Here is a 16,701-nt window from a genome sequence, read left to right as displayed (position 1 = left end):
AGTGTTCATAAGTGTTTGGCAGGTTCAATATCTATGTTGTTTTTTCAGTTTTATTTTCTTATATAAAAATGTCCTGTATTAGGACATAAATCAGTTACTGCGATAGGCCTCACTCCCAGAATTTGATCCACATGGACTAGGAAAACAGCGGTCATCTGGGCCTATAAAAAGTTAAAATTTGAACCCAACAACCTTGACAGGGTCTCTTTAAACTGTGTAGGTATTTTTGTAGTTAAACATCCACAAAAATATCATATAATCACTGTAGCAAGGGCACTAGGAACAAGTTATCATGAATAACACTCTGGCAACACCTCTCCCAAATGTATTCACTTAAGAGCTAGGACCTTGGCTTCATACAAGGTTGTTATTATTCCCATAACTTACAGTTATGGCAGATAGGTATTTCACAAGAAATGCTGAATCTTGAAGCCTCAATTATAGAAAAATATGCAGCTGTATAGCTACTTACGTACATGTAGTTACATACTTTCCATATCATTTTCAATTCCCTCCTCTGCTATTTTGTTGTTGCATGGGCAAAAACCCAAAATGCTTTCGAGGGTAGTCACACATTTGGGTTTTTCTTTTTAGTTGTATGCTGGGCACCAAAAACAATGAACACTTTAAATATAGTGTATAGTGCATCTCATCATGTAAACCAGTGTTTCTCCAACTGGGGTTGCCACTTGTGTAGGGAAAGCCCCTCGCGGGCCGGGCTGGTTTGTTTACCTGCCCCGTCCACAGGTCCGGCCGATCGCGGCTCCCACTGACTGCAGTTCACTGCTCCAGGCCAATGGGAGCTGCTGGAAGCGGCGCGGGCCGAGGGACTTACTGGCCGCCGCTTCCAGCAGTCCCTATTAGCCTGCAGCAATGAACTGCGGCCAGTGGGAGCCGCGATCGGCAGGACCTGCGGACGGGGCAGGTAAACAAACCGGCCCGGCCCGCCAGGGGCTTTCCCTACACAAGCGGCGACCCCAGTTTGAGAAACACTGATGTAAACTAAAATAACCAAATCCCATTTGCTCCCATTGAACTCAGTGGAATTGGGGGGAGGGAGGAGGGCAGGGAGGGGAGAAATATAAAACAGATATAATTTTATATAAAAGGGAGCCTAGCAGTAATTATATTCCAAGCACTTTCATAATCACTATTCATTGATCCATATGGGCTATTTTATGGTCCCATCTGTTTGTGCTAAAACATGACAGTCAGACGTTCTAATCCAAACCTTGCTATAAAATTGCTTTCTGACAAAGGAATTTCATTTTTAAAGAAATTTTAAAAATTGCAAGAGCAGTTAAAAAAATGCCTGGAAATAAAACATTTCATTCTGTTCAATCCAAAACAAAATTTTCCCAACTTTTTCAATTCATGAAAAATTCAGAAAAGTTTTGGTTTTGGTTCAGTCTGAACCATTCCCCCCCCCACCCCCACCCACCCAATTTTTGGAATTGCCAGCAAACTGAAAAATCACTTATTCACACAGCTCTAATTGTAACACTGGTTTTCAATGCAAGTAATAAAATAGTGAATAGTAAGTGAGGTTTCTATTTTTCAAAATGAATGTAAGCAAGAATTTTATGTTTAAGTAGAAACATGTTATAGAGTCTTACTTGAGATGAACTATGGCTACATATGAACTGCAAAGAGAAATACCACTTTTGTACCTAATTAGGAAAGGCCAAAATAACCACAAGCAACTGATACACCTTTACGCGCACTGTCACTGGTTTCCCTCTCCCTTCCTTCTTGCTGCATGCTGGAGATCGGCATCTGTTTGAATTGAAACAGAATCTGCAAGCTTCACTGGGCTATAAAGGAAAATACAGTATGACCTCATCATACTTTTCTTGATAGGTTGGACTGCTGATTGATACACTAACACTGCCTGGTATACACAATACACTAAAGCCTGTTCCCAGTTTGCTTACATGGTACCGCAAGAGCGAACAACACTGCTGACAGTTTATTTATTAGCTCAAATGCATCTCTGGAGTAATCATATTGACTTAACTGAATTTGGACCCGTCTTTTTTGTTCCTGGATTCCCCAGCACTGAGAAGTGAGCTAAAGCACACACATTCAGCAACTCTAAATGAACACTGTCTGTCTGATCCTAAGTTTGACCAACCTTGGAGCACAGAGGTGCCGGGAATATGAACTGCCAAGCCTAGAGGTTCATAGCTCTTGCACGGGCTCCCGGCCAGCAGCTGCCACTCTGCGGGAGCCCAGCTCTGAAGGCAGAGCCGCCACCAGCAGCAGCGCAGATGTAAGGGTATGCTCTCCAGCCACCCATGGCAGCATGTACAAGGAAGACTTTCTGAGCCCAGGGGCTCCCCCAGCCATACATCACCTGACCACTATGCCCGCGGGAAGGGGGCGACCCAGGGACTGGCCCACTGGCTCCGCAAGGGTAAGCCCTACTGTCTGTGCTTCTCTGCCAGGCTGGCAGCTCTGGGCGGTATTGCCTGCCCTCCACCCAGCTGGCCGGGCAGGGCTCTAGCCCCACTCACCTCCACTCCGGCAGCCCAGGCCCACCAGTTTGCAGCACTTGGACAGCACCCCCACCTTCCAACCATGGCACCCTCAGCGGTCACCTAACCCTAAGGCCAGTACTGAGCATGGAATGTATTTTGGGGGGCGGGAGGGGGAGCGGGAAAAGCTTTGGGGGGGGGGGGGAAACAAACTTTCTGCGCACATTCAGAGCTGGGCAGCTGGAGAGCAGTGGCTGCTGGCCAGGTGCCCAGCTCTGAAGGCAGCACTGATGCCAGCAGCAGTGGAGAAGAAAGGGTGGCAATGCCATGCCATGTCACCCGTACTTTGCTGCTGCTGGCAGTGGCGCTGTCTTCAGAGCTGGGCACTCAGCCAGCAGCCGCCATTCTCCACTCTGCCTTCAGAGCTGGGCGGCCAGAGAGCAGTGGCTGCTGACTGGGTGCGCGGGGGGGGGGGGGGGGGGGGGAGGGAAAGAGAGAAGCATAAACTATTACAGACACAAAGAAGGGGGAGCACGATCAAATAAGTTTTAAAACTGAGATAGATGAAGAGAGGAGCAAATGAAGAATCTATTCTCTTTATGTGCTGAGATTTACATAACTAGCTCTAGTTATTGCTAATTATCCTTTGCCCATAAATTTCACCACTAAAATTTTTCTGCATTTTTCAGTCAGCTCTGTCAGTAATATATATGATAAAGCTATTAATAGAAAGTTGACTGATGTACAGTTAACTACAGTACACAATAAGCAGTGCAAAGCTGTTTTATTCCATGAAAGGGCCATCACTAACTAGAAACCCAGCCCATTTTGAAGAATAAATTAAAAATAACTTCAGGTGCCACATCTATGCCCAATTCCCCTTGACAATTTGTGTGTTTTTCACAACAATCTTTTCCTTCTCCCTGTTGTTGTGTGAAAGACCCATTCAAACCAAAGCAGACAATGACTATACAGGAGAAACAATGGAACTGTCTATATGCTAAGTGCTGTCAAAAGCACAATGTTAATTTATTCTTCAAATCTTTTTAAATTATAACAGGGATTTTCAATGTTTTCCACAGTGTAGACAACATTTTAATACACTGTCTCATGGACACCTCCCTAGTCATGGTCATGTAATGTACCTATGGCAACTAAAGAAAAATTGCTTATATGGAGAAGTATTTCATGTATTTTATCTGCTTTTTAATGGGATTTAGCAACTGGAAACAAGAAAGAGAAAGGCTGGTACCATGTGACTGGCCAGCTCTCTAGCAAATCCTAGACACAGACATCCCAAATTGTACAGAGCACCATGCAGAAGTGGGGAGGAACAGTAAACACAAAAAGTCTGACCCTCCTTGCCTTGAATGTGGTGCAGTCATTAACTCCAGTGCACACTCAATGCAAAGTGGATGTAAATGTTGTCATTCTGATTTAGCAACATTTTACACTCACTTTGCACTGGTGTAAAATTAACAAAGGTGCAAGGCAAGAGAGAATCAGGCCTTTAGTATACCAAACTGCCCATGTAGGACAATTGAATATAGCTGGTGTCTCGGGCAAACGAGCCTCTTCTTCATGTAACGTATCAAAGTGACATGGAGGGGGAAAGCTCACGATTAGGTGTGTACAGGTGTATTAGGGGAATGGGGGAATTCATAATAAAATGTTAGGATATATTGAATCAAAGTAGCTTACACTGACCGCTCCAGTGCATTCTCCCGAAGTTCTTAGATAATAGATCTACCACACAAATGCATACTATAAGGCTTTCAGCTACCGGGCTGGCTGTACCATGAGCAGCAGACAACTGGCCAGCCTCAGTGGTCAAAACTGTGCGTCAGCTCCTGAGAGCTTTACACACAGCCGGCTAAAAAGGGAAGCTGGCAAGGGTCACGCAATCATAGCTGTTTTTCCATTAAAAATGGTTATGTACATAGAGCTTGATTCATTATGCACAGAAACACTTTAAACACTCAAAAGGGCAGCTGAGGGAAACTGATGCTAATTAACATACTGGACAGATTCCCTCTGCATCCATTCTCTATGTAGAGCACCACCGCTTGACTTTTGCAGCTGCCCCTGCAGAGAAAGAGAAAAATAGAGGCTTCCCCCATATGGAAGGGAAAAATGTTCCAAAAAGGATGTTTTGGGGGAGGGGAGAGGTAGTTGGAGTTCAAGAAAGTTTGAAGCAAAAGAGAAAGACAGAACACAGGGAATAAAGAAATGAGGAAAGACAGCAAAACAGAGGAGAGAGAAATAAAGAAGAAATAAATCTATCTGGTTTCTTACATTGGTGGCTTTCACCATAGTATTTGACAGAGAAAGGATGAAATATAGACAAACACAGATGGAGAAGACAGACCAAAAAAAAAAAAAACAAGGAGAAAACAGAGGACAGAAAGAGTGAAGGTCCCAAGACAGGATATCGGACTGTGTATTTGGGCAGCCCATCAGCCTACTATATCATAAGACATTATGGTCACCTGTGCTTACTAGTTGTTCTAGACCTTTTGGGATGCAGCAAAAAAACTAAATTTATAAACCAATTTTGTAGGCAGTTTCCCACCACCAACATTTTCTGTCCCTTAAAGCACCTGGTACTTGGCCAATATTTACCCTCATCTTTACCAAAAATCCTGGAGTCTTCCTCACAGTTCTATTTTCCTGCAACTCCTCTGCTCTAGAGATGGCCAGATCAGAAATAGCAGAGACTGGCCAACTGCACTAATTTATTTTGTGGTTTTGTCACATGAAAGATCAATGCTAAGCGAAACTGGGATTCAGTGCATTTCCACTTGAGAGAAGGAAGAAATTAACTAGTTTCCATAAATACAAGATTACCAAACCCTCGCCCCCTTTAAAGCAAAACACAACCACAGGCAAATTCACATTGTCAAGGTAGACCATCAGGACTCTGTATCAACCTGCATCCTATAAGTTCTCTAGTATGGGACCATTTACCCTATTGATTATGACACAGAGGTACCATGGACTGTCATATTAATGATTTGCATATAATAGCCTGTACTTACAGTGGATATTGACACAACACTCAAGAAAAAAAAGTCAATGATGCTTAATGAGCTGGCTAATAAGGGATGCCCAACAAGAGGCACCATGAACAGTATCCTCTCTTACAGGCTTCAGAAACCTCTATATGGAATCAGTTCTGCCCTAAATACAGATCGGTTGCCAGTGGCAGCAAACTGTTTAGTGACTGAAGGACTGGGAGAGAGAATTTCTAGCTAGTTTAGGGAGGCAAAACATATAAAAGCCAGCAGTGACTCCACAAAACTCTCTCCAACAAATGGTCCGCATAGGACTTCCATCCCAAGTTCCAACCCATCATCACTTCTAGTCAGCAGGGATTCACATTCCAGGTGTACCGCACTGTATTGCGAGACTTTAATAATTCATCTTCATTCTGCTATTGTCCTTCACACAACACTATCAATTATTTAATTTCAGGTACACAAGCTTTCTCCTGCAAGTGAATCAGTCAAGTGGCTGAGTGTGTGTGTTGGGTCATGATTCTTCACATGTTGTTAGGGGCTACATTCAAAGGGTCAGATCCTCAGCCAGGGAAAAAATCAGCATCGCTCCACTGACTTCAGTGGAGCTAAATCAATTTACGCCACTTGATAATCTGGATCAGCGTAGGGTACAAATTAAAGTGACCTGTAATTTTGTTAATGTGGACAAAATATATTTGTATTGAATTCTCAAAGCAGGAAAGGATTAAAGGGGCAAGCCATACAAAAATTATTTTAAAATGTATCCTCCTCCCCAGAAGTCCAGATATGTGAGTTGTGGCTCTATCATAATGCCTCTGAGTGTAAACTAGGGAGCCAGGACATTCTGGGCAACCTGGTGGCAAGTGGGGTGGAAAGGTAATTTTAAAATAATGTATTTGTTGAATGCGCCCTTAGTTCTTTACCTCTGTAGCATAAAACAAATGGAAAAATACATTAATGTTATCCATTAATTAAAATTACATATACATTAATTAAAATTAATTAATTAATTGTAGGCGCTTTGCAGCACAGATTGTGTCTTACTAAGTGTTTACCCCATAGGGATTCTGGATTCTGACTGGGGTCTCTAGGCACTATTACACCAGAAATATATAGAATACCAAAAAAAGAGAGACATTTACAGATCATCTTCAAACAATAAGACACTCTAGTAATCCAGGCAGAGTATTTTGGGGCAATTATAGCTGGACATAAATGGTATTAGAAGGCACAAGATCAAAGGCAAAGACTGGTCACCTGACCTGACAATACTTCCCCCGCCCCCCCTTATGGTCATATACCCTGGAGTCTATTTTTGCTATTAAGACATGGAATTTGCAAATAAATATAAACATAGTTGTGGACTATACAATTAATGAGCACTGCTGACATGATTTACATATTGCTGACAGCCAAACATAAGTCTCCATTAGTGTCCTGTTTTCTGGGGCCATTTCATAATTATGAAATATTGCTTGCACACAAGTTGCCAAAAGGACTTAGATGGCATATGATCTGATGTAGGAACTGTCTGCTGGAAGAGTCTGGTTGGCCCTTGCTGGTCTAAGTACTACCAAAAAGCCTTACCTGTGTCTCAAGCTTTTGGGCACTATTTCAAAACCAGCCTAACTCCCATTGACTTTGGATGGCACTCAGGTGACTAGGTCACCGAGTCTCTTCGAAAATTTTATCCTTTATTTAAAAAGCATAAATTGCTAATTATTTTTCCTTTTATTTTAAAACCCAGAGAATATTTTGCAATTAAAGCAAGAATCACAACATAATGCTTCTAAAAGCAGCTGCTTTTTATAGTAGACTTTTTTAAAAAGCCATTCTGCCTTAGAAGATTGCAATTAAAAGGTACTGCAGAAGTCATCATCTGTTCAGTTTGGGGAAAAAGAAAAAAAACCACTTCAAACAATTGTATTCAAGAAAAAAACTCCTTTCAAAAGTAAACCACTGCCTGGCTCTCTAATTATTCAGATTTTCAGCTTTGGAGTTTCATGTGCCTGAAAATAAACATTACTACATTACCTCATTTGCATTATTCTTAAAACCAATGATACAGCATGTAATAACATCAGAAAAAACTATGGCTAGGCAGTATCAGTATCCTAATAAGGAGGAAAAGCCATTAAACAAGTTTCTAAATGCTATTAGAGACTGGGACATTTAGAAAATGACACACTTAAGTATTTAAGAGAGGACGTTGAGATGCATCTTGCTATACCCTCTTACTGACTGACTGCCATTCAAAGGATGTCAGACTCTGGCCCTAGGTCAGAGTGTGGTTCAGCCTTAAAGGAGCTGCTTGGCTTGCAGAAGAGGTCCATTGGGAGTGCACTGACCACCTCACTTAGTGCTGGATATAAAACTGTTCCATCATTCCACCACCCCTGCTTTCTCCATGTATCATTAGGCTTGGAAGGATTAGATTTTTAATTGTTAAATTTCTGTAAAGGTTGATTTCACCATACACAGACACAAACCATTGAAAAAATATTTCAGCTGGTAATAATCAAAATTTACAGACAGGCTAAGTAAGAAAAATGCTGCTTGAGACATTATTAGCCTTTGATTTAAGGATATTTTGTACATGTGACGTTGACAATTTGTGTTTTAATGGTTCAACTACTTGAATCTCAACATCTACTGGTCATTACATAATTATTGTCTGACCCCTGCCCCCATAATTTCCCCAAATTGTGAAAATTTAAGTAGATACATTTTTAAATGCTTACAAATAAAACTGATACTACTTTTTGAAATTATAAAAAATAAAAATAGAATTCTGCCAAGCCTATATATAATCTTGGGCACAAGGCAGGGCAAAAATTGGCAGTTAATATTTAGATTGTTTATATATGGCAGCTCTGCTCCAAACTATGCACCTGTGCTCACCACCAGGTTTTAGAGGTAAAAGGATCTGTGCCTCCCCTCTCAAACCAACATCACAACCCCATCTTCTACCTCTGGAAGAGGAAGGGGAGGATAAGAAACACAAGGAAGCACTCCATTCCACCAGATAAGATGGCGGGGGGACAAAGCCCTCTCTCTAATGCCTGGCATTCTCTAAAAATACCGATTCTTCTCAGCTGTGAAGTGATATCAGTCCTTTCTTCTTCTCAAGCAGCAGAAATGTACTCGTTTAATCCGTCCTGGCCCCCCACCCTGTTTTTTCCTCACTCAACAATTATACTAGGGTTTTTTTTAAAATAAAAACGTTTAAAGAAAGTAAAGTGATTCTTGTCATTAAAATATACAAAGATATAAAACAACCTGTTGAGGAAAAAAAGAGAAAAAAAATCAGAACCACTTGTGGTTGTATAGTACCTAAGAATAGCCCACATGGCTTTGTTTGAGACAGAAAGGCTGCTGCTCCGTTGCTCTTCAGGTGATGCAGGGTGGCATGAGTTCCAGGTCCCTTTGTGAGCAAACCGGTGCTTCCCATTCTCCCTGCTGGACGGAGGAATCTGCAGCGAAGCAGATGGAGAAGCCGCAGGCTGCCGTGCGAACCTCTGATGCACCCCTCCATTTCTCCTAATTACTCATTGAATTGAGAAGCACAAGGGGGGGGGGTAGGAGGGGGGAAGAGGCCTTTTAAGATATGGTTCTTTTGTTTCATGTTTACTTCATTAAAAAAAGGAGTATTGGAAAGTTATCCCGAACTGCTATCTTAACACAATAAATGACATTTCCTTCAGTTCTCCATGCAAAGATCTGACATTTACTTCACCGCTACTGGGCATGATGGAGGGCAGAATAAATGGATTCTTAGCTATTGTACCAACTACAGTATTAAAAATATGTAAAAGAACCTCACAGTATATTATTAGTCTAATCTTTCTTACAGACCTCAAGAGGGCTTACAGTGGTGAGAATGATGGGGAGTCAGGAGGGAGGAATTGCATAGTATATTTCATTAGACAATTATCCTTTGTGGCAGCTCACTTGTTAAAAAAAAAGAAAGAAGGTCTGGTTCAAACAAACAGGGGGTGCGGGAAGGAGTCTCAGAAGCACTTGGCTGCAGGTTCTCTCCTACCCCTTAAAGTCAAGCAAACACAAAGACAAAATTCTGAGCACCATAAACAGCCACACTAGTGCACAATAAATTAGAACGACTATTGAAATGCAACACATCTGGGCCACAGAGCCTCTCATTACCGTAAGGTCTCTGGCCCAGGCATGACCATTACTTAATGTCACTGAAGCAAGGAAACAGAATGTTCAGAGACTGCTGGAACATGAACCCAAGGAAAAGAGGGATATAAAATAAGTGCATGGGTGTTCCCCTGAATAATTAAAGATTTCTGCTATCCTTAGCCACAGAGTTCCTGCAACTCCACACAATCCATTGTAAATGTACGCATTACAAGCATTCTGACGGCCAACCCCAAAGAAGTCCATAGCTTGCCACTGGCAGACCATTTGTGAAGTTATGTATTAGAATCAAGACAGAAGAAATACTCTAGTGATGTATCATAGCTTACCACTGATTAGTACTACTTGTGGGGGGAGGGATTTTTTCATAGGACCATATCTAAGTCCCGTTAAAGTCAATGGAAAGAGATAAAATATGAGAGAGGGGACAAGGATGTAGAAAGTGTAAAAACACTGAATGTTTGGGGGAGAGATGGATGTAACAGGCTCTACATGTTGTTAGTGCCTATCAAAAAGAGAAAAACTTAACACTATAAGTAAGGAGCCATATAGCTACCGGCAGAACTAAGACTGTGATAAATCCCCTTGAATGGATTTGATTTTTCTGAACTAAGTGTTGATAACTGCTGAATTCTTGAGCCACCCAAAAATAGATGAAAAAAATATTTCCATATTTAACAAATTTAGATTTACAGAGGGGAAAAAAGAAAAAAAACATTTAAAGATATTGCTTGAGGGCTCAGAAGAGTTCCGATGTAAGCATCATTCATGTTACAAATAAAATATTAAGAAATGAATGAACAAATCTGATTTTATTACTAAATCTGATATAAAACAACTTCACATGTCATCACATTTTGAACAAACAGTTATGGGGTTTTAGTTTGCTGCTACTGCAGAAATTAAGCCAATAAGTTTTAAAAACCATTGATACTACCAGTCAAAATCCACCCAAAAATAAAAATCAAACCCTTTCAAAGTTAGCTATAACTGAGTTGTGTTTCCGTAGATCATTTCTTCACCCCTTTGCTAGCTGCCCACCCAGCAACAGGATCAAGCAAAACATAAAATAAAATATAGGATGAAATCCTAGCTCTACTGGAGTCAATGGGAGTTTCCCATTAACTTCAATGGGGACAGAATTCCATCCATCATACTGTATATAATAATAATAATAATATATGGAGATATCCTATCTCCTAGAACTGGAAGGGACCCCGAAAGGTCATCGAGTCCAGCCCCCTGCCTTCACTAGCAGGACTAAGTACTGATTTTGCCCCAGATCCCCCCCTAAAGAATTGAACTCACAACCCTGGGTTTAGCAGGCCAATGCTCAAACCACTGAGCTATCCCTCCCCCCCATATTATGCACATAAAAGGTGTCAAGGTTTGAAGAATATATTAAGTTACTTACAGTGTAAGTCTATTGTAGGACAGGAAAAGCAAGTCATAAACCAAGCACACACCAAACACAGTGACTCCAGTTTCCTTCACCAGCATTGCACAGGTCCCAAGAAATAAACTAAGCAGCAAGAAGAATGGAGAGGCAGTGGGAGGGAAATGTTCCCCAACATAAAAGTGATCCACACTCCTGCAAAATAGATTTGATGTAGAGATTTTAATTTAAGTTATTTTCATATTTATTAATTAGTTCATTAAACATTTTCCAAGAGCATGTCCATCATTCTTAAATCATTAAAATATTCTCAATAACCATGGACCCAGTGCTGCGAACACATACTTGGGTGAGCACTCCCATTAATTTCAGTGAAACGACTGTGAGTAAGGATCTGCAGCAACTGGCTACTACACAATAGCAGATTTAAAGGTAGCCATCATGCAGCAAAACAACTTCAGGAGCAGACTTCAAAGAGAAATTGCTGAGCTTCAGTTCATTTGCAAATTTGACACCATCAGCTCAGGATTAAACAAAGACTATGAATGGCTAGCCAACTACAAAAGCAGTTTCTCCTCCCTTGGTGTTCACACCTCAACTGCTAGAAGAGGGCCTCATCCTCCCTGACTGAACTAACCTCGTTATCTCTAGACTGATTCTTGCCTGCATACACCTCTACCTTGATATAACGCGACCCGATATAACACAAATTCGGATATAACGCAGTAAAGCAGCGCTCCGGGGGGGCAGGGCTGCACACTCCGGTGAATCAAAGCAAGTTCGATATAACGCAGTTTCACCTATAACGCGGTAAGATTTTTTGGCTCCCGAGGACTGCGTTATATCGAGGTAGAGGTGTATTTATACCTGCCTCTGGAAATTTCCACTATATTAATCTGACGAAGTGGGTATTCACCCACGAAAGCTTATGCTCCAATACATCTGTTAGTCTATAAGGTGCCACAGGACTCTTTGTCGCTTTTTACAGATCCAGACTAACACGACTACCCCTCTGATACATATATTTATTAATATCCCTGCAAGTTGTGTGCATGACTGAAAGAAGGGTCCAAAAGCACTTTTACACAGAGTGAGTGACTTAAAAAACAGCATGGGTTGAGAGGACTTGCTTTGTCAATTTTTAATAAAATACAATAGTTAGGATTTTATATGGATTCCTCCCCCCAAAAAAACTCATGTCTCACAACATCTCATAACATTTAATATTAAAGATCCATACCTATTATAGGAGAGAAAAGCCAACAGAAACAGTAGACAGGCTAAGACATCCGCTCTGCCTACAATACCTGTTACCTAAGAGGAGAAAAAAAAGAAAGACATGAAAATGACACTTTAAAAAAAACCTTTAGAGACTGTTTCAATGACCCATACCAATTGCCTTTGCTTTATGGGTTTTTCCCCTCCTTTCTTTCTGTCTCTCTCTTCTTCCCCACATCCTGGCACCCTAATCAGTAAGAATTTGGGTGTTTTTCTAATATAGATATAGAGTAATTAAGCTATTTTGTGTAATAATAACAATATACAGACTGACTAAAACCAAAGTTAAATTATTTTAAAAAGCATTTATAGAAACAGCTCAGAAAATAAAAACATAACTGTGGTTGGGATTTTTATGAAATAATGAAAATGGGGATCAAAAAGAGAAATGTATGCCTGATTCACTAAACTGTGAAGTTTAATCATAGTCTTTAATACTGTGAGAACTGATTTTCGATAAGAATCCTCCCCAAAGACTAAAAGTCACTCCTACATAATAAGAAAGCTTATTACTCAAATGTTAGTTAATAATCAGTTCAGACAGACAATAAATTGCAACTGCTAACTTAGTACATATGAGAGTTTTTCAAACTCTAATTGGCAAGTTTCTTTATAATTATTCAAATTACAAAATATTTCAGCATTCCACTTAATAAAGATTCAGAAACTGCACATAAAGGAAATTAAAGGCCCTTTGAAGCTTTTGCTGTTTTAAGATAACTTAATTATGTAATCTCCAATGCTTTGGCATTTGCTTTAAACTCCCCAAATTCTGATCCAGACAAGAGTAAATTCAAAGCCAGCCTCCTCTAAAACCTCACTTATATTATAAAGCAGCATTATCTAAAGGAGCCTGGCTGATTAGCTTACAGAGACAACACAAGAGGTAACTGTAATGCTCATGGCTCTTTTGTTATTAAGGCACTCTCGCCTCAAAAGTTCTCAGCACTGGCAGTCATTTCACTCTCACTAGTTTACAATAGGTCATAACAACAAAATACGATGCTAACAATATCTTAACTAGACATACACTTGTTGTCTACCTGGAAACAGAAGAAACTGCATCCCCATTTGAAAGAAAACACACAACCATTTTATCTACATGGGAATTAAAATAGCCGTCATTTTAAAACAAGGTATCTATATATTTTGATATCTTGCATTTTCCTGTGATTAGTAGAAAAGCAACATAAGCATTTTTCTATTATCTTGTCCAGAATGCACACCAAGTTACATTATGAATTACAGGGGCCCTTTTCTGTTTAGAAATTAAAGACTCTGTAAAAAAGATTTAAGAAACAGAACAATGTCTCAGCAGGACAGATGCCTCACAAAGTTTTCTGGTTTTGAGAGACGGTGGGGATCCACATTTTCTTCAACCGAAACATTGTGTAATTATTTTTAGCATTGCTGGTTAGGATGGCTAATTGGAATTGCAGCTAATATGAAGTGGAAAGACAGCAAGTATGAAGTTTATTCTTAATGTATGTTATTATTTTGAATGCAAAAGGTTTGAGGTTCTTTTGTTTGTTTTTCGTTTTTGTTTTTTTACTGTTGACTCTTCAAAGCAAGCACCACATTGAGTCACAGCAAATGGTATGTTTTGTATTAAAGGTTTGTTTTTTTAAAAGTTATAAACATGTATTTCTTTTAGGTACTATCTCAGTTTTACATATGTACTTACAGCCTCACTGTGAATAGGATGCACAGCAAAGAAGAGAGCCGTGACAAAAGCCAGTCGACCATCCTTGAATACAGCTTTGTCACAAGTATACATCAGGACAAGAGTCACTAGACAGTGTAAAATTACATTCACTGCATGGAAATAGAATGGGTTCATACCAGCCAACAATATGTTTAGCCTGTAAGAAAACAAAACAGAACCATAATAAATATAATTGGGCCATGGAATCCTTGCAATGGCAGAACATCATTCACACACATTAAAACCAGACAAAATACGTAATTTAGAGTATAGGCTGTTAAATTAATTAGGGTAAAATTGCTCAGACCATCTGGTTAATCTTGATAAAAAGAAACCACTCCCTGCTGCAGCCTCCTCCCACCACTGCCTTTTGAAATGTGTGGTTGAATTTGGCAAGTTTCACTGCAAATGAAGTAAGAGGCTAACAACACAGACTTGAGCTAAGCATCTCATAGATCGGTGCTTTACATGCTTACCCCAGGGTAAATCGTGCACTTCAACATGAAACCTGTGACATTTGTGCCCCTTCAACACTGACACTTTCCACAGAAGTCTACGCTATGTGGTAGTTTTATGATATGGATCCATTAAGATTGATTTTTTGGAGGAAAAAAAAAACGGTTACTCACCTTTCTGTAACTGTTGTTCTTCGAGATGTGTTGCTCATATCAATTCCAGTTAGGTGTATGCGTGTGCCACGTGCACGGATGTTGGAAACTTTTTCCCTAGCAGCTACCTGTCAGGCCGGCTGGGGAGCCCCCTTGAGTGGCGCCGATATGGCACTCTATATAAGACCCTGCCGGCCCGACCCCCATTCAGTTCCTTCTTGCTGGCTACTCCGACAGAGGGGAAGGTGCGGGGGAAATGGAATAGATATGAGTAACACATTTCGAAGAACAACAGTTACAGAAAGGTGAGTAACCGTTTTTTCTTCTTCGAGTGCTTGCTCATATCAATTCCAGTTAGGTGACTCCCAAGCCTTACCTCGGACTGAAGAATCGCTCTGCCAAAGGCCGCATCATCACGAGAGTGCTGGACGATGGCGCAGTGGGACATGAAGGTGTGCACTGAGGCCCACGTGGCAGCCCTGCAGATTTCCTGGAGGGGAACGTTTGCCAGAAAGGCCGCTGACGATGCCTGAGCTCTCGTGGAGTGAGCCATGACAACAGGTGGAGGGACATTTGCCAACTTGTACCAGGTACGGATACACGTGGTGATCCATGAAGATATCCGTTGGGAGGAGACCGGTGCGCCTTTCATCCACTCCGCGATGGCAATGAACAACTGGGTTGTCTTACGGAATGGCTTTGTTCGGTCTATATAGAAGGCAAGCACCCTCCTAATATCCAGCAAATGGAGGCGCTGTTCCCGAAGGTCGAGGTGTGGTTTTGGGTAAAAAACCAGTAGAAAAATGTCCTGACTTACATGGAAGCGGGACACCACTTTTGGCAGGAAAGCTGGGTGAGGTCTCAGCTGAACTTTATCTTTATGGAATATGGTATAAGGCGGTTCACACGTGAGAGCCCATAGCTCGGACACCCGACGCACCAAAGTAATGGCCACTAGGAAAGCGACCTTCCAGGAAAGATAGAGGAGTGAGCAGGAAGCCAGCGGCTCGAAAGGAGGGCCCATAAGGCAGGAAAGAACCAAGTTAAGGTCCCATGTAGGCACAGGCTGCTTCACCGGAGGATGGATTTTTTCCAAGCCTTTGAGGAAACGCCGCACGACCGAGTGTGCAAACACCGAGTGCCCGGCCGCTCCTGTGTGGAACGCAGAAATGGTTGTGAGGTGAACTTTAAGGGATCCAAAAGCTAGGTGCTGGTCCTTAAAAACATCAGGTAGTCTAGGATGCTCAGGATTGAAGCCTGGAGTGGGAGCACCTGCTGCTGAGTGCACCAGCTGGAAAACCTTTTCCATTTAGCTTCATAAGTAAGTCTAGTCGAAGGCTTGCGACTTTCCAGAAGCACCCGCCTTACCGAGTCCGAACAGGCACGCTCAGCCTGGTTCAACCACGGATCCTCCAGACCGTGAAGTGGAGCGACTGAAGGTCCGGGTGTAGGAGACGACCGTGGTTCTGCAAGATAAGGTCGGGGCTGAGAGGTAGACGTAGGGGAGCCTGAATTGACAGGTCCAGCAGGATAGGGTACCAACACAGACATCCGCCTTGTCCCAGCGGACCTTGAGGAGCACCTTGTGGACCAGCGGAAATGGCAGGAAGGCGAAAAGTAGTTGGTCCGACGACGTGATCAGGAAGGCAACTGCGATCGAGCCCGGGTCGTGACCCCCGAAGGAGCAGAAGGCTGGGTACTGCCTGTTGGTCCATGAAGCAGGGAAACCCCCAGATGCGGAAAACAGAGTGAATGATGTCCGGGCGAAGCGACCATTCGTGCGGGAGAAAACACCTGCTCAAGTTGTCTTCCAGTACGTTCTGGACACCTGGCAGGTATGAGGCTTGAAGGGTGATGGAGTGGGCTAAACAGAATTCCCACAGAAGAAGGGCTTCTTGGCAGAGCGACGATGACCGGGCTCCACCTTGTTTGTTCAGATAGAACATGGCCATGGTGTTGTCTGTTAGGACTGCTACACAATGGTCTTGTAAGCGGGGAAGGAACGCTTGGCACGCAAGGCGAATCGCCCTGAGCTCCTTGATATTGATGTGCAAGG

At 41.9% G+C, this 16,701-nt stretch overlaps 1 protein-coding gene across 2 annotated transcripts in view; it reads right to left on the bottom strand.

The window, feature by feature from the left end:
* TMTC1 (transmembrane O-mannosyltransferase targeting cadherins 1) overlaps positions 1-16,701 on the bottom strand; it is a 191,527-nt gene that overhangs the window by 156,823 nt on the left and 18,003 nt on the right. For both annotated transcript variants that reach the window (XM_024202588.2, XM_024202589.2), the window contains exons 2-5: positions 14,017-14,194; positions 12,295-12,368; positions 11,073-11,249; positions 8,831-9,037 (exon numbers count right to left, since the gene is read on the bottom strand). In XM_024202588.2, the coding sequence (XP_024058356.2) occupies positions 8,831-9,037; positions 11,073-11,249; positions 12,295-12,368; positions 14,017-14,194 (636 nt within the window). The remainder of the gene's footprint in view (positions 1-8,830; positions 9,038-11,072; positions 11,250-12,294; positions 12,369-14,016; positions 14,195-16,701) is intronic.

Source organism: Terrapene carolina, unplaced genomic scaffold, assembly GCF_002925995.2.
Source record: "Terrapene carolina triunguis isolate 2854851 unplaced genomic scaffold, T_m_triunguis-2.0 Scaffold247, whole genome shotgun sequence".
In the NCBI taxonomy this organism is placed as follows: domain Eukaryota; kingdom Metazoa; phylum Chordata; order Testudines; family Emydidae; genus Terrapene; species Terrapene triunguis.
This window is presented reverse-complemented; position numbering and strand designations above follow the sequence as displayed.